At 38.9% G+C, this 21,982-nt stretch overlaps 1 protein-coding gene across 1 annotated transcript in view; it reads left to right on the top strand.

The window, feature by feature from the left end:
* The window catches only part of KLHL1 (kelch like family member 1), a gene marked incomplete at its 5' end in the record, with an annotated part of 142,617 nt that overhangs the window by 71,250 nt on the left and 49,385 nt on the right, over positions 1-21,982 (top strand). The window contains one exon of the mRNA XM_081948659.1: positions 11,890-12,102. Coding sequence (XP_081804785.1) covers positions 11,890-12,102 — 213 coding nt within the window. The remainder of the gene's footprint in view (positions 1-11,889; positions 12,103-21,982) is intronic.

Below are 21,982 nucleotides of genomic sequence, written 5' to 3'. Positions count from 1 at the left end.
TATAGGTTCAACATCATGGATAGAGGGTCTCCTGTTTGAGCAGGAGGTTGGACTAGAAGACTAGAAGAAGGTCTCTTCCAACTCTGTTATTCTGTTATGATGTCTTAACTTAAGGTGTGTAAAACACTTATCAATTTGAACTGGAAACGGTGGCAGAAGAAGAGAAATACCTATTTTCTCCCCAGAATAGTGGTGATATTTGTAAAACCGAGAGCAGCTGGTCTGAATTCATGAGCACTTTTATCTCATTTTTGTCTATACTTCACTGTTCACACACACACACACACACACACACACACACACACCGCACCTGTGAATAAACCAGAACACAGGCTTGGCTTTTTGCCACTGTTTAATTACTGAGATAATGAATTCTTTGGCTGAGGGCCCAGACAACTCACGTTCAATAGAGTAGCTCTGCAGCAACCCAGATAATTCAAATGAAGCAACGCAGATAGTCCAAACGAACAGACACGCCTAGAATACACAGATTGATTTTCTTACCTACTAATTTGAATGGTTGTTGCCTGCAAATGTCCCCTCCCAACGCCTCACCTGTAATCTCTCTTGGGAGGGGCCAATCCACAACCACCTGTGCTTAATCATCTTTTGTGAGTTTGCTCGGAGTTGCTGCTTCCGTTTCTCAGCCCTTCTCTATCTAGCATCAGGGACAAACTGCCTTTGATCCTCCCCACTGCTCCATGCCTCAGGCGCCTCCTGGTGGCCAACCAGCCTCTCTGGTCCCTGCTGTGAGTCTGAACCCTGCACAGGGTCCTCCACATTGTCCAGGGCAGACTCATATGGTTCCTCGCTATCCGAGACCATCAGCAGCCTAACCGGATCCTGCTGGCCACAACACTTCACAAACAACTGCACTTAGATTTTTTTCAGTGATTACATGCCTGATCTATCTCTAGATTAGGGGTATCAAACTCATGGCATCATGTTGTTGTCACACAACTTTTTCCCCCTTAGCTAAACCAGGGATGGGCATGGCCAGCAGGTTATTAGAGTTTTTAATGTACTATATATATATATTTATTATTCTATATACAGTCTTGCAACCTCCTCCACCTACATATTTAATTATTTAACTGTTTTATGTATGTATTTTATAATGCATTTTAGTGACTGTACACCGCCCCGAGTCCCTTTCGGGAGAGGGGGCGGTCTATAAATACGAATAATAAATAAACTCATATGCTCTGAGTTTGACACACCTTCTCTAGATGATGAAATTAGTTTCTTTCTAGGAAACTGCATATAGAGGCCATTAGCAAGAGGAATCTGAACACTCATCAAGATAGAGTTTAATAAAGTAGTCCATCAGTAAGGGTCATTCCTAGCTGAAAATATCAAAAGACATTCGCAAATAATGCTCTTCCAGTAATCCCATCAAGCTCCTTCAACAGGAAGAGTTTCTGATCTGACCTAGTTTGCCATCTCTCCACTTCCAGATATGCCTTCTTCTAGAAAAGGAATTCCTCTTTTGTCGTCTTATCCTTCTGCTGTTGTCTGTTCATAGATTTGCATGCCCGAGGGCTGGAGAGATTCCTATTAGGATCCCTTCAAGCTGATATCTGGTGGGAAGAGTAGAATTGGTAGCCGATGAAGGCTTTTAAAGCCAAGCCGTGAACCATAGCTTTGAAACGGAAAGTTAACCCGTAACCACAGACATACTATTTCGGCTATGTTATTATAGACATGATGTCATAGTGACCGTTCTAGATGTTGGCCGTAGTCCAGGTAATTGCACAACAATATTGTGACTAGTGGTTCTGAATCTATTGCTTCCAAAAGGTGCAGAAGATCATTTGAATTTGTTTTTGCCATATAAATTATTCCACAACGTAGATCGTACCTGGTCATCAATTTCATTGGGACCTTCATCATTGCTGATGTCAGAATCGGTGGTGAAGACGGGTTCCTCATCGTCCATTACAAAATTTTCATCGCAGTTCGATTCCACCTCACTCAGATCACTCTCTGCTTCTTCATACCATGTTAGAGCAGTTTCTTTGAAGTTTGGAACCCCAAATCACACTCTTTTTGGCAGAAAACATGGCCCTGACATTATAAATATATATATACGTTAACAAAGATCTGTAGTCAAAATGATCACAACTCAAATTCAAATGCCACTACAGAAAACATCTAATAACTCACGCACGCCCAATGCTGCTTACATTCTTGATGGTGGAAAACCAAAAGCTATGCACCACTGGAACAGTCCATTTCTAAAAAATAGGGGTCTTTTGGAAAATTGTTGTGGCACTATAACCACAGGTCTGTGGTTATGTGTTAAATGAGGTTCCAGGGATCAAGGAAATGCTTCTAGATCTAGTTCTTTGATGTGATTTCCTATCCATTCCCGTTCATAGATATGTTAGAATCAGAACAGAAGTGGTATTCAGCCAGTTCTCTCCGTTTTGGGTGAACCGGTAGCTGCGACTGTGGGAAGCTCCACCCATCCACCCCAACATAATACACGAGCAGTGTACATGCACAGACATGGCACTTGTGAGCAAAGGGAGCGGGTGTGCGTGCACTCACATTTGGAAACTGGTAGGGAAGGTAAGTGAATACCACCTCTGAATCAGAACTAAAATCTTACTGAAGCCTACATACATTGATCAATACATAATTAGAGCTAGGAACCAAAGAACTTATGGACATAGAAAATGGGTGAAAAGGAGATATTCTCCAAAGGAAATTGAAGAATTTATCTCCATTTCAATTTGACACTAATCTGATTTCGAGAAATGCTCAATGGGATGAATTCCAGGATAAAGGAGTAGCTGGGACATGCATAACCTTGAAATTACATTATAATGTTCAAGGAAGATATATAATGTACATCATCACAGATCTGACCTTATCATCTACTTCAAAAGCATTTCGGAAGCACATCCTCTTCCATCACATTTGGGAGAACTGGTGTCAGTGTTCCAAATAGCATCCAGAATTAAATCAACGTCCAAGGCAAGGTATTGCTCAAAGTTCCAATTTATTAAGAGAGCCCTGTTGGCACATCGGGGAAAACCCGAATCTGAAAGCCCCCACACCCACAAGTTCATTGCATGGTCCAAACTCCCACTGCCATGTTGGTAGTTCCACCCATCTCATTCCACCCAGGTGCAGAGGTGCAGAGACAAAAGATGACCTTGGCTTTCTAGAAAGTATTTTGTTATGGCTACATAGTACGCAACTCCTTACAATCCTCCCATTTTCCCACAATAGAAAATGCATAGCAGAATAATAGAAAGTGTGGCAGGCCAAAGATCCAAAAGAAAAGATGGCTGTAGGCCTGACAATTGCTTTAAAAAATGCAGGATAACTTTCCTGTATAATGCATATTACTGTGCAGTTATTAAATCCAAAATAAAATTTTAGTTGAGTTGGAATAATTCTACCAGAACTGGAAACACCATGGGTGTGGACACCCTGAACTCTCTTTTACACTACAAGAACCAGTAAACTTGAAAGCTTATTTTCTTTTTCATTAATTTCCTTTCCAAATTTCAATATGCTGAAAACGATAAAAGGCTTCAGCCACTGGTTGTGTATTAAACTGCAGCTCATAAGGGCCAGTAAATCAAATCCCAGCATGCAGATATGGTCTGTGTTCCTATGCGTGCTGTGCAAAGGACACATGATGCATTTGTTCAGAGTATCATGCTTAAGCAGGTACTCTCCTAATGGGCGCCTAGATAGAAAATTTCCCAAGAATCCAAGGTTAATTGAAATGAATTATGAAGTATGCAAATGTTTCTACTCCATGTGGCACATGGAAAAACATAGCTGACATATTGTCTTATCCTTGGGCATATGTATTTTATAAATTATGGAATGCATAGATGAGCGAGAGAGAGGAGAGATGACAGGTAGAGTCAGAGAGAGGAGAGAACAAGAGAGGGGGAGAGAGAGAGTAGAGAGAAAAGAGAGAAAGAAAGAGGTGGAGAGAGGGAGAAAGAGAGAAATAAGGGAGAGAGACAGAGAGTGAGAGAGTAAATATTAAGTTAGCGAGCTATGTTGTCTAGATGAAATTCAGATACACATATCAAGATTCTGGTTTCCTGGACCTACCAAAATAAACTCCAAAAGTAAACCATAGTTGCTGTTAGTAAATGTTTCAAAACATTTATTTAGACAATACGGTCTTAAGCATATCCTCTACACCAGATGAATACTTTGTTGCTTATGAAATATCATATATATATATAATCTTTTTACAGTTAATAAAAAAAACAATTTCTACTCTCTCTGGTTTTATTTTTATTTCTCCATCATGGAACCCTGTAGTGTCTACTTACGTGCTTAGCAACCTTCGGCGGAAATAACGATTTTAAATCTAAAGTACAAAAGTTACATTCTGTTCCCTTTTGAGCAAAATGGAAACTTGCTGTATTAAATATTGCATGTGGAAAGATTTTATATTGCTTTCTTATATCTGTTGGTTCTGTTGTTTGTCTCTGGGCAGAGAACAGTTTTTTTTTTCAAGAACGTACCTAGCAATGGCTGATTCTAACAATGGAACAAGAGAGCTATTTTCCCAATTTCTTCATCTCTTCAAATTTTCCCAGGACCTTTTCAAAAGGATCACTCAGTTTCCAATGTCAAATTGATGTGGGAACTGGAAAAAAAAAACACAGTATTTTCTCCTTTTTAAGTGTCAGGATCAGTTCGCAAATCTGGCCATGGGCGCTTGCTTTGCTAGCACACACTCCATCCATGTATGTGCTCAGCTTGGCGTACATGTGCTTTGATTATCTGTTTGGCTTGCACACATGTGCGTGGCTTGAAAACATGCCTAAATAGGACAGCATAGAGCTGGGGCAGGTGGGCAGGCCCACCCATGATTTCCAGTACTGGTTCAGACAAACTGGTACAAACCGCTGAATACCACCTCTGAACTCAGGATCATCCTATGGACAAAAGAGTTTTTGGTGACATTCTTGAATTCTAACATCATCTGTATCAGAATTTGTTGTAATATTTACAGAACAGGATCTCAAATCTTTGTTTAGCCTTCCTAATTTATGTCTAATTAAAATGTCAAAATTACTAGTGCATTGCATGAGCTCCTAAACAGGGTTGTTATTACACCCTGGGAGTGCAGTTTATAGGCCTATACAAATCAACTCTAATTTTATTTCAGAGTGGGACGTTAAGATTGGTTTAGTTTGCAAGCTGAGATTTGAAATAGAGGCATTGGATCTGAGCTGCATTAAGATGCTGGAATAATTGCCTGCAATTAGGCACAATGATGGACAAACTGCATCATGATACAAAGGGTAGACCCTTGCATTCCAAGCTAAGCAAAATAATTCAGAAATAAACTTTTGAAGAGACTGTATTATTTTGATGAGACAGTCAATAGTGAGATAAAATATATCAGGTGGCAACAGAACTTGATTGGGACATTTTAAATGATTGAATGGGACATTTTAAATGTCCTTACAAAAAGGACAGTAGAGAGGAAAGAGAGCTGTGGATTTGGTGACCAACTCCTTTTTGGGGAAATCTGGTCTGTATATAGGATTGAGGCAGTGGTGGGATTCAATTTTTTTTAGTACTGGTTCTGTGTGGGTTGGTGGGCAGGGCAGGGAAAGGATACTGCAAAATCTCCATTCCCTCCCCACTCCTGGGGGAAGGATATGGCAAAATATCTATTCCCACCCCATTCTGGTGGAAGGATACGGCAAAATCCCCATTATCTCCCCACTCCTGGGGGAAGGATACTGCAAAATCTCCATTCCCTCCCCACTCCTGGGGGAAGGATATTGCAAAATCTCAATTTCCACCCCATTCTGGGGCCAGCCAGATGTGGTATTTGCCGGTTCTCCAAACTACTCAAAATTTCTACTACCGGTTCTCCAGAAACTGTCAGAACCGGATGAATTTCACCCCTGGATTGAGGGATCCTTGGTGCTCTCTGAACTCGGTTCTTTTCTTGCAGACATTTTTTGCATACTCTAATGATGCTATCTAGTTTGAGTAATGTGCAAGAAAACGACGAAACTCAGGAAGCACCAAGGGCCATTCATTTCAACCCTGAGCTACAAACAATTCTTTTTTGTTTGTCTTTCGGGATTCTCAGTCATCCAAGTCATGGTTGTCCCAAAGGTGCTTTTTCAAGAGGCAACTGGACTTTCTTGTCTTTGTTTTTCTTTAAAGAGGTTTCCTTTCTCATCCAAGAAGCTTCTTCAGCTCTGATTGGATGATGGGGAAAAGAAGGATTTATATTCCTTGCAGACTGCTGGTCATTTGCATTCTTTTAGAGAATGCAAATGTTAAGGCCACTTGGAGGTGTGTCTGTGTCCTTAGGTACACTTGAGTAGTGCAAAGTGTGGAGCCTTCTTGGAACTGCTGAAAGTGAAAGGACTGTGTTGTAGAGTGGAGATAAATGATATCATATCCCTCCCTCTCTATTGAGAGAGGGCTGGTCAGTTCTGATATACAGTAGATGGCAAAAGATGAAAGAGGGGTCAAAGAAGCCATCTCTGTTAAAACTGAATAGCTCTCTCTCAATAGAAGGGGGGGGGGGATACAACATCATCTATCTCCACTCTACAACGGAGTCCTTTCAATAGTTCCAAGAAGGCTCCACACCCATTTGCACTACTCAAGCAAACCTAAGGACACAGACACACCTCCAAGTGGCCTTAACAACTCTCTGAAAGAATGCAAATGAAACACATTCAAGGAAAAAGAAGAAAGTCCAGTTGCCTCTTGAAAAAGCACTTTGGGGACATTATCCTTGATTGTACACAGCATTTTCTTAAATTTCCCTTACAAAGCAGCACCTTGAATCAAATTATCATTGAAGCCTTGTATAGGTAGGGGCTATAATCTCATCTAGGAGCACTGATATCATAAATGTTGCTCCCAATAAAGATATTTTTAGATATCTGGCATATGGGATTGCCTTTCTATGTCCCATAATTAGCAAAGCTTTCTGAGATAACAATGTATCCTAGCCCTAACCTTCAAGGTCCATAGAGTTGGTGCTGGTGGAAAAGAAGGATGAGAAGGAATTATCCTTAACAAACATTTGAAATTATTGAGACATGCCTGTGTTTCTAAACTTAAAATAAAAACCACACTGGGCCCATAGCAGGAACTTGGAGACAGGTTGAAGATATATTGATTGTTTGATTCTAGGGCTGAGAAATGATTGTGCAACTTCAGTTGAACACCACACTAAAGCCGGGAAATAAAATAATATACTATTTTCCCCTAGTACTTGAAATTATAACACACAAATAAACATTCTAGCTGTAAAGCCAGCAAGGTCAATGTAAAAATAGTACAAGCAAAAAAAAAAAGAGTATAAATCAGGCTGAAGTTTAATAAAATAGATTGTGTCATTGTTTGTAATAATAAAAATGCAAATATTTTGCTATTTTATTTTTCAAATTAAATTTGCATCCCACATTATTAACAACAATTAACAACTAACTTGGTGCCTTCCTAACTGTGCCATATGATGATAACTTTAAATATATTTAAGCCTATTTCAACAGTACATCTGCTAGGTCAGAGAAATTATTGGCCATCGGCTGATAGTTCAGAAAATCCAATTTTTTTTTCCTGTGCCAAACATTTAATGATGGAAAGCTTAATAAAGAGGAACCTTGCTTTGCTATGGCTATTATATTTTCTCAGACTCCAGCCTGTGTTTTTTGATAGTCCATCTATCTGGCAAGAATGAGATGGTTCATGTCCATTCATCTAATCTTACTAAATCTGGACTGCAGTATTCCAGATAACCACTAGATGACAACAAACTCTTTTTACGACACTGTAATCTGTTAATTCAGGGTAGAGTTGGAGTGAGCTGGATGGATCTGAGCATTTACTAGCCAGATGCCCTTCCTGATGCAACACAGAGTTCACAGCAAATATTTTTTTTATTTGTGCACACTCGGAGAGAAATATCTGTCACTACCTAGGATTGAACTCTCAGCCTTCGAAGTTGAAGGCGAGATTCTTCACCACTAGGCCACCATGCCGCTCATCACTAGATGATAATAAAGAGACACAGAAATCTGTCATCCAGAGGTCAGCCAGATTTTAGTTCAAATATGTTGACCCTAATTCGTCTTCTTTAATTATGTCTTGGTACTTTCTACAAGGTTGGCTATTTGAAACAAGCAAACAAACAAATCATACACATCTCATTTAACTGTCCTTTAAAAAGATATTATTCTGTCTATAATTGTGTCACAGTTTATGTGCTTAACAGCATCGTGACAGGGAGTAACCACCACTGCTTCATCTAACTCAGAAATTGCACAATAAATGGCACACACCTTTTCCTATATGTGCAACAGGCTTTCTTTTTTTAATCACATACAAAAATGACCTTATCCAGCCCCTTAGTGCTGAGTCAGCCTCTGTCTATTTAATTGGCATTTTAAATAATACAGTAGTTTAATGTACATTTTCAAGCTGAGCAGGGACTATTCTTCCTTTCGGATTGGTAGAAAAATGCATAACATTGTTTACTCTGGCTTGTTGACTTTGATATAGCTTCCTAGAACAGCGCTGAGAAGCTATACCCAGATTTTTTTTTGGAGGGGGGGTTGGCAAATAAAAGAATTAAAGAAAAGAAAGAAGAATGTCTTCTAAACTGGTTTTTTTTCCCTTCTTCTTCAAGTAGTACATTTTTATATGGTGTATATCTAAGATCTTTCTATATATGGGTAAACAGCATAACAAAATCAATAACATAACCAATGGAAGTAGTATTTCTATCTTACTGATAGAGAAGGGAAGGGCTATATACCACGATAGATAAGAAATTCATTGGCTGATTATGTACCATCAAGGTGACATTGATTCCTGGCAACTAAATAGACAGATTTTCTCACAAAAGGGCCTCACCTTTGTTCTTCATACATTCAGCCTTAAGAAGATTTGACTTGAACATCGTGAACCTATCTCCTATGATCTGGAACTATTAGAGAACTGAGTTCCAGATGAGAATGAGAACTATAATGCTTCTGTTGTCTCCAACCTGGGCTCTTGCTCAATGTCGAAGCCAATAAGTCATCAGACACAAGGTGTGACACAGAATTATACTTTTATTTGGGTACCAAGATATAAGGACCCTGGTTTGAAAAGCTAACCAAGGGCCAAGATTAGAATCTTACAGTTGTTTTTACAGTCAAGGGATGGCCGAATTCAACCCTTTGCCCTTCCCTTAATAATGCATGCATAGCAGATAATATTGATTGGTTATTTGGATTTCAGCCACCCCCCTAAACCCTTACACTTGTTATGTTAAATAGCTAAATGTCACGTCACCTGTTTTTCATCCCAGGCCACAGGTATCTTGCAAAGTGTGCCAGCTATGTGGTTTTTGTTTTGTTTTTTTCTTATAAGTGAGCTATTCCTGTTCCTAATATCCTGGTTAGTGGTTTTAAGGTGCTAACTTCTGTCTTGCTGTTAATGTGCAGCCCCACCATTCCTATTGCAGAGCAGAATAAAAGAACAAACAGTTTTTTATTTGAGGCACCAACCCCGCGACCCCCCTCCTTCTGCAGAGAAAAGTAAAAGCAGTTTAAAACTTTTGTCTGAGGCAACAACCCTTTCCCCACTCCCCCTCCTCCCTCTGCAGTAAGAGAGACAGGAAGGAGCAAAGCTCTTAATTGTCAAGGCAAAGAAACGAAGACAAGACGAAATGTTTTATCAGCATTCATATTCCTCACTCCCATGTCCTTTCCATCCATACCTGGGTCCTATCTCCACATGTGAACTTTCCTCTGATCCGCAGGGCCTAATCGGTGCTTACATTACATCATCTGATCTTTCACTTCCAATTGAACACAGGAAGAGCGCACACTTTGATCTTACTAATCAAAAAGATGAGAGACTTCAGGTGAGACAGTGATGTGTAATACAATACAATAATACAATAGCAGAGTTGGAAGGGACCTTGGAGGTCTTCTAGTCCAATCCCCTGCCTAGGCAGGAAACCCTATACCGTTTCAGACAAATGGCTATCCAACATCTTCTTAAAGACTTCCAATGTTGGGGCATTCACAACTTCTGGAGGCAAGCTGTTCCACTGATTAATTGTTCTCACTGTCAGGAAATTTCTCCTCAGTTCTAAGTTGTTTCTCTCCTTGATTAGTTTCCACCCATTGCTTCTTGTTCTTCCCTCGGGCGCCTTGGAGAATAGTTTGACTCCCTCTTTGTTGTGGCAACCCCTGAGATATTGGAACACTGCTATCATGTCTCCCCTAGTCCTTCTTTTCATTAAACTAGACATACCCAGTTCCTGCAACCGTTCTTCATATGTTTTAGTCTCCAGTCCCCTAATAACCTTTGTTGCTCTTCTCTGCACTCTTTCCAGAGTCTCTACATCTTTTCTACCTCGTGGCGGCCAAAACTGAATGCAGTATTCCAAGTGTGGCCTTACAAAGACATTGTAAAGTGGTATTAACACTTCACGTGATCTTGATTCTATCCCTCTGTTTATGTAGCCTAGAACTGTGTTGGATTTTTTGGCAGCTGCTGCACACTGCTGGCTCATATTTAAATGGTTGTCCACTAGGATTCCAAGATCCCTCTCAGTTATGACTATTGAGCAAGGTACCACCTATACTGTTCCTGTGCATTTCGTTTTTGTTGCCTAAATGTAGAACCTTACTCTTTTCACCATTGAATTTTATTTTGTTGGATAGTGACCAATGTTCAAGTTTGTCAAGATCCTTCTGTATCTTAAGCCTATCTTCTGCAGTGTTGGCTATTCCTGCCAGCTTGGTGTCATCTGCAAATTTGATGAGTTCCCCATTTATTCCCTCATCGAAATCATTGATGAAGATGGTGAAGAGTACTGGGCCTAAAACAGAGCCTTGGGGTACTCCACTGCATACCTCCCTCCATGTAGATGCAGTTCCATTGAGGACTACACATTGAGTGCGGTTGGTCAGCCAGTTATGAATCCATCTGGTGGTGATGCTGTCTAACCCACATTCTTCTACTTTATCTAGTAGTAGGTTATGGTCTACCTTGTCAAATGCCTTACTGAAGTCCAACTATATTGACAGCATTCCTCTGGTCCATTATTTTTGTCACTTTGTCAAAGAATGCAATAAAATTAGTCTGACATGATCTGTTTTTGACAAACCCATGTTGGCTTTTGGCTATTACTTTGTTTACTTCTAGGTGTTCGCTAATTCGTTGCTTGATTATCTTTTCCAGAATATTTCCTGGTATTGAGGTCAGGCTGATAGGTCTGAAGTTTCCTGGATCTATTTTTTTTCCTTTTTTTGAAGATGGGAACCACATCAGATCTTTTCCAGTCCTCTGGCAGTTCCCCGGTGCTCCAGGATTTCTGAAAGATATAGTTCAGTAGTTCTGAGATCTCATCCGCCAGTTCCTTCTGGGGTGTAATCAATCCAGTCCTGGTGATTTGAACTCGTCTAGGGTGGACAGGTGCTCACTTACCATTTTCTTCCCTACTTCAACTTGTGTTCCTAATCTGATTTTTGTGGTGCTGTTTTTGATAAGTTGGACTGTTCTATCCCTTTGTGTAAAGACAGATGCAAAAAATGAGTTAAATAGTTCAGCTTTCTCACGTTGCTTGTCACCTTCTTGCCACTTTCTCCCAGCAATGGACCAATTGTTTTCTTAACTTTTTTCTTGTTTTTAACATAATTTGAGTGTCGTCTACTCAAACTCTCATACATTTAGGCAGACAACTAAAGAGGATTCTGATGCCATTCTTATGTCTGTTGAGAATGGGTGGATTTTCCAGGCTTCTGTGTAGAGTAATACACCATATATTTGGTATAGATTTGGTCCTTTGACAGTTTGCTTTTTACACGGAAGACAGCCTAAATGACTTGTTGCTGTTGTTGTTGTTGTTTTGCATAGGAGAACATCATGGAGGTGATTAGAAATCAAGAATTTTTGCTGCTGCCAGCTGAGGAACTGCACAAACTTCTTGCCAGTGATGATGTGAATGTTCCTGATGAAGAAACCATTTTCCATGCCTTAATGAAGTGGGTCAAATATGATCTTCAAAGGAGATGTAATGATTTGAGTATGTTACTTGCCTACATTCGACTACCACTTCTTCCACCCCAGGTAAATGTTTATTATTATTATTTATTATTATTTCTTCGCACTTCTAGACCGCCCCCTCTCCCAAAAAGGACTTTAGTTGCTCTGGATATGTCTCCCTCTCTCACACACACTCTCTGTGTTTGGGTTTGGATTTCAAAATCAATATCATTCTCAACTATTAAATAAGCATTTTAGGTGGTATGTACAAAATTCTGGAACACGAAATATTCATAGAACCTAAGGAACAAAAATGTTTCTTAAGAGTGTGTTGCATCTTTTCCAGCATGCAATCCAGCTGTCCTAAAGATGGACCTGGACATCTATTTTGGCAGGTTTTTGGAAGTTAAATCTATGAACAAGAAACATTTTGTGGCAAAGACCAAGATACCCAGGAAAGGGAGGAGCTAACAGTAGGAAAAGGCTGAGATGAAGAACCAGAGAATAAAAGAAGAAGACAAGGAGTAGACAACAAAGAAAATAACAGTGACTGATGAATTAAACCAGGGGGAAAATATATTAAGAGTGTCAAAAAGAGAATGGGAGATACAGGAAGATACCTTTGAAAGGGAGATAGGGGCATGAGCAGAAATCCTGGAAACTAGGCAGTGGAGGAGGTTAGCAGTGAGAAAAATACTCAGATTGAACAGCCAAGAAGTAGATGTAGAAAGAGATAAAGATCTTACAAAGGAATATGGGAAACAAGTCAAAAAGGAAAAGAAATAGCAATTAAAGTATTGAAGTGGGCAAGAGATGATGGATAGATGATTTTTCTTTTTAAGTGTTGTTTCGATTTGCTTCTATTTTCCTCTCTCTTTCCTTTCTTTTTTGTTTGTAGGTTGGTGACATGATTAGAAGTTAGGTGGGATAGAAAGAAAGACATGTTAAAAGTTAGAATAAGAGATAGAAACAAGAGAAAAGGGGAATGTTAGTGAATACACTTTTATATAATAAAATAAGAGTGATAATAAGAGAAAACATGGAATATTTGAATAATGGCAGATTGCAACTTCATATAAATATGTATTACTATTAGAAATATATAAGTTGGTTGAAAGTTAAGAAAAGAAACATTTTGTGGTGCTTTAGTTCTTTTTTGGAGCAGGACAATATCTAGAACATCATGATTTGGAGGATTATCAGTTGAAAAAAAATTGGGCATCTCTTCCCCACCACCAAAAGAGATGGGTTGGCATAATGTAGAAAATAAATAAAATTTTATGTTCCTTTCCTGTGAATCTTTTTCATAGATTTTTCTCTTCAAAATATGATTAAACATAGAAACAAGAAAGTAAAAATATTAGCCTGCATAATGATAAACTTATCAGGTAAATAAACAAGCTCATTGATTAACATCCTTAGCATATCATCAATGTGCCTATAAGGAAATAAATAAGCATTAGAAAACCTCACTCCCTAATTAAAAAAAGAACATGTATGTCTATGGAGATTCTCAGTCATGCAGATCACGGCTCTCCCAAAGATGCTTTTTCAAGAGGCATCTGGACTTTCTGTTTTTTTTTTTCTTTGAAGATCTTTCCCTTCTCATCCAAGAAGTTTCTTCAGCTCTGACTGGATAGTGGGGAATGGAAGGATTTATACTTCTTGCAGACAGCTGGTCATTTGCATTCTTTTAGAGAGTCATTAAGGTCACTTGGATGTTTATTTGTGTGATCAGAGTCACCTGAGCAGTGCAAATGGGTATGGAGCTTTCTTGGAGCTGTTGAAAGAATGCAAATGACCAGCTGTCTGCAAGGAGTGTAAATCCTTCCATTCCCCATCATCCAGTCAGAGCTGAAGAAGCTTCTTAGATGAGAAGTGAAACCTCTTCAAAGAAAAACCAGAGTATCCAGTTGCCTCTTGAAAAAGCACCTTTGGGATAACATGTCTATCAGGGTGGGTTGCTGCTGGCATTACTGCTGGTTTGACGCACACAAAAAAAAATCTGAGTGATGACTCAGCGATAAAAGATGCCAAACTTCTCCACTGGAAAGCCAACAGCCAGGTTCGAGATCCAAAGCACAGCACAACGGAGTGAGTCCCTGTTCCTTGTCCCAGATCCTGCCCACCTAGCAGTTCGAAAGCATGCAAATGTGAATAGATAAATAGGCACCACTTTGGTGGGAAGATAAACAGTGTTCTGTGCACCTCAGTATATATTCATGTTGGCCACTTGACCACGGAAGCGTCTTTGGACAATGCTGGTTCATTCGGCTAAGAAACAGAGATGAACTGGACATGACTGGTGTTCTGACCCAGCCTTCGCAAGTAGTGATAAGATATTTCCTTGCGAGTAAAACAAACTCCTTTTTATAACTGGGCAGTAACAGTCTTTTATTCACATGGATTAAAAAAAATGTAATTAGTCCCAACAAACCTGGTTCTGGCCAAGGAATCTGAATTGCTTGCTGTATACTAGAAAACAAACTGTTGTCTGTGACATCTGGCCACTCCTAAACCCCTCCTATTTATTTCCCAGCCAGAGAGGGCCTAGCTATTGTCTGTGTCTGCCTCTCCCTGAGAGCCGGCTTACTGCTTTCCTTTGTTCGCCTCTCCTCTCTTCTCCTCTCCCCTCCCCTCTCCTCCTCTCCTCTTCTCTCCTCTCCACCCATCCTCTGCTCTGCTCTCCTCACATCCTCTGCTCTCTGTTCTTCTCCTCTCCTCCCCTCTCCATGCATACGTGCAACTGTTCCTTCCCCTCACTCAGCTCAGGCCTCGAAGACAGCTGCCACTCCACCTCGGGGAGGATGGAAGGCCCCGGCTGTTTCCCTATCTGGCCCAGGATCCCCCTCCATCTCCTTCTCATCTGACTCTGCAGCTAGCTCTGCTGGCAGCCGACAGGCCACAACAGCTGGGCAGAAGATGCCTTTACCTTTACACATAGTAGATGTGGTTTTTCCAAACCAGGGGACATTGCAACGTGTTCCTTACAGCCCAGCCCTAATCAGCTCATTACCCTCCAGACATCAATTGTTGATGAGCAAAGTGGAATTAATTTCTCTCCTTTCTTTTCTGATGACTCCAGCTTTGTGACTTGGAGTGGCTCCCCTTGATATATTTTGTTTACAAGCAGGGAACCAGAATGCAAAATAGATCAGTGGAAGTGAAAACCCTACAGCTAAGCCCGATAAATTATTGTTCTAATTTTAACAGCTTTACTTTTATGTGAGATTACATATGTAAAGTGTTACATTTTAAAACCTTATCCAAGATAAAACCGCTTAAAGCTTTCGGTGGAAAAGTGCCAGATTTTAATTAAAATAGATTCAGGCAAGGTTTAAGAATAATTACACTGGATTTATTTTACAGCTAGCAAACTAAATCAGAATATTGGTTAAGGTAAGACTGGATCAATTAGGATAGTAAAGGTCATTTGCATTTCTAATGCATGTCTAATCGTTGTGAAAAGATTGGCTTGTAGGGATCTTTAAACTCGTCTGGAATAGAGGGTCTCACAAGAGACTGACATTATTGTAAATTTAAAAATTCTGAAAACATTTTTAAAAATAATATGCTGTCTTGGGAAAAAAAAACCAAAAAGCAGCAGTTTCACAGTAAATCTGTCATGGCTGTGTCCTCTCGGGACAATTGACGTCCAACTTCTTAAAAGCAAAATTGACTGGCATAAAAAAAAAAAAAAACCCAGAGCAGAGTTTGAAAATAAGAAATAACAATATGGCAGCACAATTCTGGAAGGAATTTAAAGAACTTCCTTAAAATTAGATATTACTGGTGGGCAAACCAAGTTCAAGAACATAAAACAAAGGTCTTGGGGAGGTCCAAGTTCCATGTTTGTTAAACTTGTTAAATCTACAAAGTTCCACCAATTGTATTGGTTGCTGGGAGAATTTGAAAGAGGAGCTGCCGAGGGATCTGGCATGTGCTGGAAAATAAATTTCCGGTTGCCAGGTTGCGCATGTGCAGTGGCCAGCTAGTCTTCCAGTTACCGGCATGAATGCACATGCGACAATCAGAATGCGTGTGCGATTATCAGAATGCTTATGCCAAAAAATGGAAGACCAACTCTTCCAGTTTCTGACCAGCTGATCATCGTGTGCGCATGCGCACCAGAAACCCAGAAGAGGAATGGGCAGCACCAGGCATGCCAGGCAACATGTCTCTGCATGCCACTTTGGGCACACATGCCAAGTTCACCACCACAGTCCTAAAGGATCAAATTGGGGACAGATCATCATTCACATTTTTAAATCAAAATTATCTGTTAATAGCACTATGGGTTGTTAAGCCTGTTCTTTAATCAAGAAGCTAGTCTTCGATAGAGAGAAGTAAAAAATAAATCTTTACAAACATTATACAATGAAAATAAAGGTGATGTATTATTATTATATATTTGTTCTCATTTTATTCTTTTTACTCCAAAAATATTAAATTACATTTCGCTCTCGAATTAATATTCTGCCTTTCTAAACTGCATCGCAATGAATAAAATAATACAGGATATTTTCTTAACAGGATAACGATCTGTTACTAAACTGTAGAATGTGCTAAGAGTGTAGCTATCATTTTTCGATGGTTTGATATCTCCAGGACCACCTCTGTCTGGGAGGGAAGTTAAATAAGACAGGATAATTACATTTGTGTCTGCAAGTGGTTGAATTTGTTTAAAGACTTAGCAAAATGATTACAGAGTGAATTATTTAAATTTGAAATACGTGATCAATGTGAATTGGTGTCATTTTTTTACATCTCGTGGGTTTTAATAATTTGGTGTAAAGAGATAGATAGACTCTGATCTTTCTTTGAAGCATTCGAAAATATTCTACTGTAATGCATGACTTACAGTGAGGTTACAATGGGTAAAATAATAATTACCGGTATATAATTATTTCAATAACCACACTTCAGAAGAGTCAATGGCCTAAGCTAATGACCTCTCACCACAATCTCCTGGTTTCAGAGTCTGCATCTATGGTGAATTAAGATACGGAGATACACCCTTCACACAATTTGAAAAATGTTTGAAATGTATAATATCCAGTCTGAAGCTGAATAAAATGCATTCCACCTCTAATAGTAGAAAGCTTTCGTGGTCAATGAACTAGCAATTATTCTATAACTACAGATTCTTTCTTTAAGTGTCATTGGCTGCTACAACTTTATTTTAATTTCATATGTTTTTACATATATATATATATGTCTGTGTGTGTGTTTGTGTGCATATGTATTTATAATCTGAAATCTCTATATGCATTCTCACGCAACATTAGATTGCTCAACTCGTTTGAGTTTAGAAACTAATAACTTAATTTCTCACCCTCTCTCTCTAATATCATGGCAAGTGCCGTGTAATAAAATTCTTTTTCGGAAGCATAAAGCTGGTTAAATCCCTATTTAGCAGACACCAAACATCTATATTGGTCCGAGGATGAGAATGCATAAAATGGTAATCAAGATTTCATTTAGATGTTTAAATTGAAGAAATTACTTTACAGCATACGATGGGAACCTAGGGAAAGGAAAGCATGACATCTTTCTTCAGTTAAAAAAAAATGGAATCCCTTTATTCAATTTTGGAACTTGAGTATAAAAAGGGAAATTTTGGAGTTGGGGTAATCTATACACAAAAGATCATCTTACGTCCTTAAAATATCAGCAGTGTTTGATGCTGCTCTATCCATAATAAACATCGGTTTTTCTACTGTCAAAATCTGTACCCAGCTGTGCAATTGGGAAAGGAGTCAGTATTCTTTACCTTGGCAGCTCTAAAATGGATGGACTTTAACTCCCAGAATTCCCTAGCCAGAATAGGTGGTTGGAGGATTCTTGGAGTTGAAGTCAGGGGTGAAATGCTGCCGGTTTGAACTGGTTCACGCAAACTGGTAGTAAAAAAAATGCTTTAAAAAAGTAAAAAAAAAAAAAAAGTTTCGACAATCGCACGACACAGCTAATCGTCGCACAGCTGATCATCGGAAATTTTTTAAAAAACATTTTAAGCATTTTTTTTTACTACCAGTTCTCTCAAACCAGTAGTTAAAAATGCTTCTAAAAGTTTTTTAAAAAGTTCTGACGATCATGTGGCACAGCTGATTGTTGCACAGTTGATTGTTGGAACTTTAAAAAAAAAAAACTTTTTAAAGCATTTTTTACTATTTGTTCTTTCGAACCAGTAGTTAAAAAATACTTTAAAAAGTAAAAAAAAAAGTTCCGATGATTACACAGCACAGCTGATAGTTGCACAGCTGATCATTGGAACTGTTTTTTAAAAAACTTTTTAAAGCCTTTTTTACTACTGATTCTCCTGAAGCAAAGTGAACCAGTAGCAAACTTCAGAGCATTTCACCCCTGCTTGAAGTCCATTCATTTTAAGATTGCCAAGCTTAAGAAATACTTCCGTGGACCTTCTAAAGCTACAGAGAAATGTTGATAGATCTCAGAAACATTTCAATATCTTCATATTTTTATGATGTACTGAATATCTGTGGGATTGATCTTGAAATCCTACCTCCTACGTACCACTGTTTATTTGACTATGAGTTGTAGATAATTTCAATCTGTGAAAGGTTAAACTTTATGAATTGTTTCATATATGAAGTAGTAAGAAACGTAAAATATTATTTATTCACCTCAAGATGCTACAGCCAAAACCACAGAAATACTTTGTGTGTAATAGTGTTGCATTCAGACATTTCGAACAACTGTGATCTTGTTGTCCTTGCTGTGAGCAAAATGCCTTGAATTGAATTTATTTTAGGTTATTTACAACCCAATACCTACAAACAATACAACCCAAAATGCCTTGATTTTTGGAATTCAGGTTAAAAATTAAGATTGGACTGAGGCAAAACTTTTTGTGCTGTTCGTCTTTTGATTGTTCCTATGATGTTGACATTTGGTTATGCCCTTCTAATGAAAATGTATTTCTTCTTCTACAGTATGTGTTGGTTTTATGATTCATCAAGTGGATTATAGGGAATGAATTTGATCACATTATGGGAATTTTTGAGTAGTGGCAGATATGGAGGGATTGTTGTTGGTCCTGAAAGCAATAAAGGATGGTTAATTTTCTATCTGAAAGTGGTTGCATGTGTGCTTCCAGTTTGTTGAAGTAACCTACGTAATTATTATTATTATTAGTTCAAAGATAATTGGAATCTTACTTGCTTAGGTTAATCAATTCTCCCTTTCTTGCATTAGGTTGATTCAGAATCATCATCTCCATCTTCATCATCATCATCAATGTGGCAGTGGACTAGGACTGGGGAGACACGGGTTCAAGTTCACCCTCAGCTGCAGATGTTCAGTAGGTGACTTTGGGCCAGTCCCTCTCTTTCAGCCTAACTACCTGTGTATTTCCACAGCTTGAGGTAAGTTGGACTGAACAGAGAGACTGGTCGGAAGTTAGTCTTAAAGTTAATTCCACGGACAACTTGAGAATTCGCAATTAAATTACCCTCCTGTTACACCAGGCAAAATGTCCCAGTAAGAGCATCAGCTAGTATCCTTTTCACAATGGTGATTCTTTGAGATCCAGAAAGACAGAAGACTGAATATTAGTGTAATCAAGAAGAAGATTAGAAGAAAACATTTTTTTTCTTCTAACCTGTGTTATTTGAAAGCCAGTTTGGTCTAGTGATAGTGCACCAGGCTAGAAACAAGGAAACTGTGAGTTCTAGTTCTGCCTTGGACACAAAAACTGAGTGACTTTGGGCCAGCCGGTCTGACTCAGCCCAACTCACCTCAACATGTTGTTGTGGACTGTACTTTTTAATTCTGAACGTGGGCTTGTATGAAGTCGACCTTATCTTTCAGTGACTCTCAACCAGGGGTGGGATTCAAATAATTTAACAACCGGTTCTCTGCCCTAATGATCTGTTGGGTAGGTGTGACTCGGTGGTCATGTGACTGGTTGGGCTTGGCCAACTCAACGTCACTCATGTCAATGGGCGCTTCACCATAGCTGTTACAATGTAATAAGGGTTAACCGGAGAGGCAGTTTCTGTAAGCAGGGCAATAGACTAGAAACAACCCCTGAATGTTTCCTTCCTGCCTTCCTTACAGGATTAGCCCTGTAAAGGGGGGGGGGGGGAAACAAAATAAGATTTCTTCCAACAACCAGTTCTCCAAACTGCTTAGAAGGTTAACAACTGGTTCTCCCGAATAGGTGTAAACTGGCTGAATTCTAACACTGATCTCAACCCTCTAAAATTCAGTCCTGGAGCCCAGCAAATCAATCCCCCCCCCCCAATGCATCTCTGTCTTCTCCTATGCATCTCTTTTCGTTAGTACTAAAATCAGATACCTGAATCTTCTATTAAAAGCAATAGTGATGAAATAATGATTGCTGAGACTGAACTACAGCCTCAGCAAGCATTGGGTTGGAGTATTGAAGGCAGCCTTATCTTCTACCTCTTCTTTGCTACTTTCGCAACAACTTTCCAACGTCCTTAACATTTTTATGGGGAGTTTTCCTAGCATACGGATTGGCTCCACACACAGGTTGTGTTGACCAACGCATAAAAATTGTGATGTCAGGCCTTGCATATGTTGCTTAGATGTTACGGAGAGAGGAGTGGAAAATATTGCCTGTCCCTTGATGGAGAAACTGTCATGGATACATAAGATGCATTATTTATTTCTGAACAAACCCCGGTACAATTCCCCTGTGGATGCATGGCAGGGAAGTAAGGTTTATGATAGCACAAGGGCAGCAGCTAATTAAATTTTAGTTATTCTGTGTAACACTTTGGGAAGATGAAATGCACAGGGAGAAGAGCCTAATGTTTGCTCTGCAGACTTATTGAACCAATGTTATGGGTTAATTTACTATATGGGAGATTTTTACAGCATCAGCAACAGCCATAATTTCTAAATTCATTCCCGTTAGACAGTAAAACTAGTTATATATTTTGACTGTTATCCAAGAATATATTTAAGCTTTTTTATTGCTATTATTGTTGTTTAAACTGACATTAGACATTAGTTCCCAGATAAATCTCTGGGATATATCGAGTGACATTATTTATATCAGTTTAATCAAAGCTGGATGGGAATTTGAGAGATAGAATTTCTGATTTTGGTGCAATTGTTAATTCTTTGGGTCATCCGAGGACTTTGATACATCAGGTAGAGCATTCAGTCTACCCTGAAAAGTGAGAACCTAGTTTTCTTTTCTTTTTTTTCACTTTTAGCATCTTGTGGGTTTCTTTCAAATTTAAATTAAGTGGGTTAGCATCGAGTCTAACATCTTAAAGTTCCTGAAAAAGCTATAGACAAAAGACAAAACAAACAAATAGATAAACAAAGTATTGAGCCACAGTGGCACAGTGGTTAGATACAGTACTGCAGGCTACTTCTGTTGCCTGCCGGCTGCCTGCAATTGAGCAAGTTCAATTCTCACCAGGCTCAAGGTTGACTCAGCCTGCCTTTCTTCCAATGTGGGTAAAATAAGGACCCAGACTGTTGGGGGCAAAATGCTGACTCTGTAAACCACTTAGAGAGAGCTGTAAAGCACTGTAAAGTGATACATAATTTTAAGTGCTATTGCTATTGTTAAACAAAATGTAACTTAAAACATTGTTCTAAAGGGAAACTTTAAACTGTAAGATACATTTTAAAAATTAATATTTTATCTATAACTTGCAATTTCTTAAATTTGTTATTGCATAGGTTATCTTTCTATCCATGTCTTTCATCTTTGCTCAAATACCTGCAAAATATTTAGTTAGTTGGTACTATTCCTTATTGCAGCATGACTACCAAGTTTTTTGTTTTTTTTTTTGCTTCCTGTTCACTCAAGGATAAACTTATTTCCATTGGAGTTATTAGCATCTCATCACATGCCACCATTTTCTCTCTTATGCACAAAGCCATTCCCATTGTGGGAAACTTAAGAATGTAGTTCCCAACTAATCTTCCCCTTTTCACTTTTATGATCGTGATCATT

This window comes from Natrix helvetica (genome assembly GCF_964273705.1).
Source record: "Natrix helvetica genome assembly, chromosome: 3".
NCBI lineage: Eukaryota > Metazoa > Chordata > Lepidosauria > Squamata > Natricidae > Natrix > Natrix helvetica.
The sequence above is the reverse complement of the archived record's forward strand: the minus strand, read 5'-3'. Positions and strand labels throughout refer to the sequence as shown.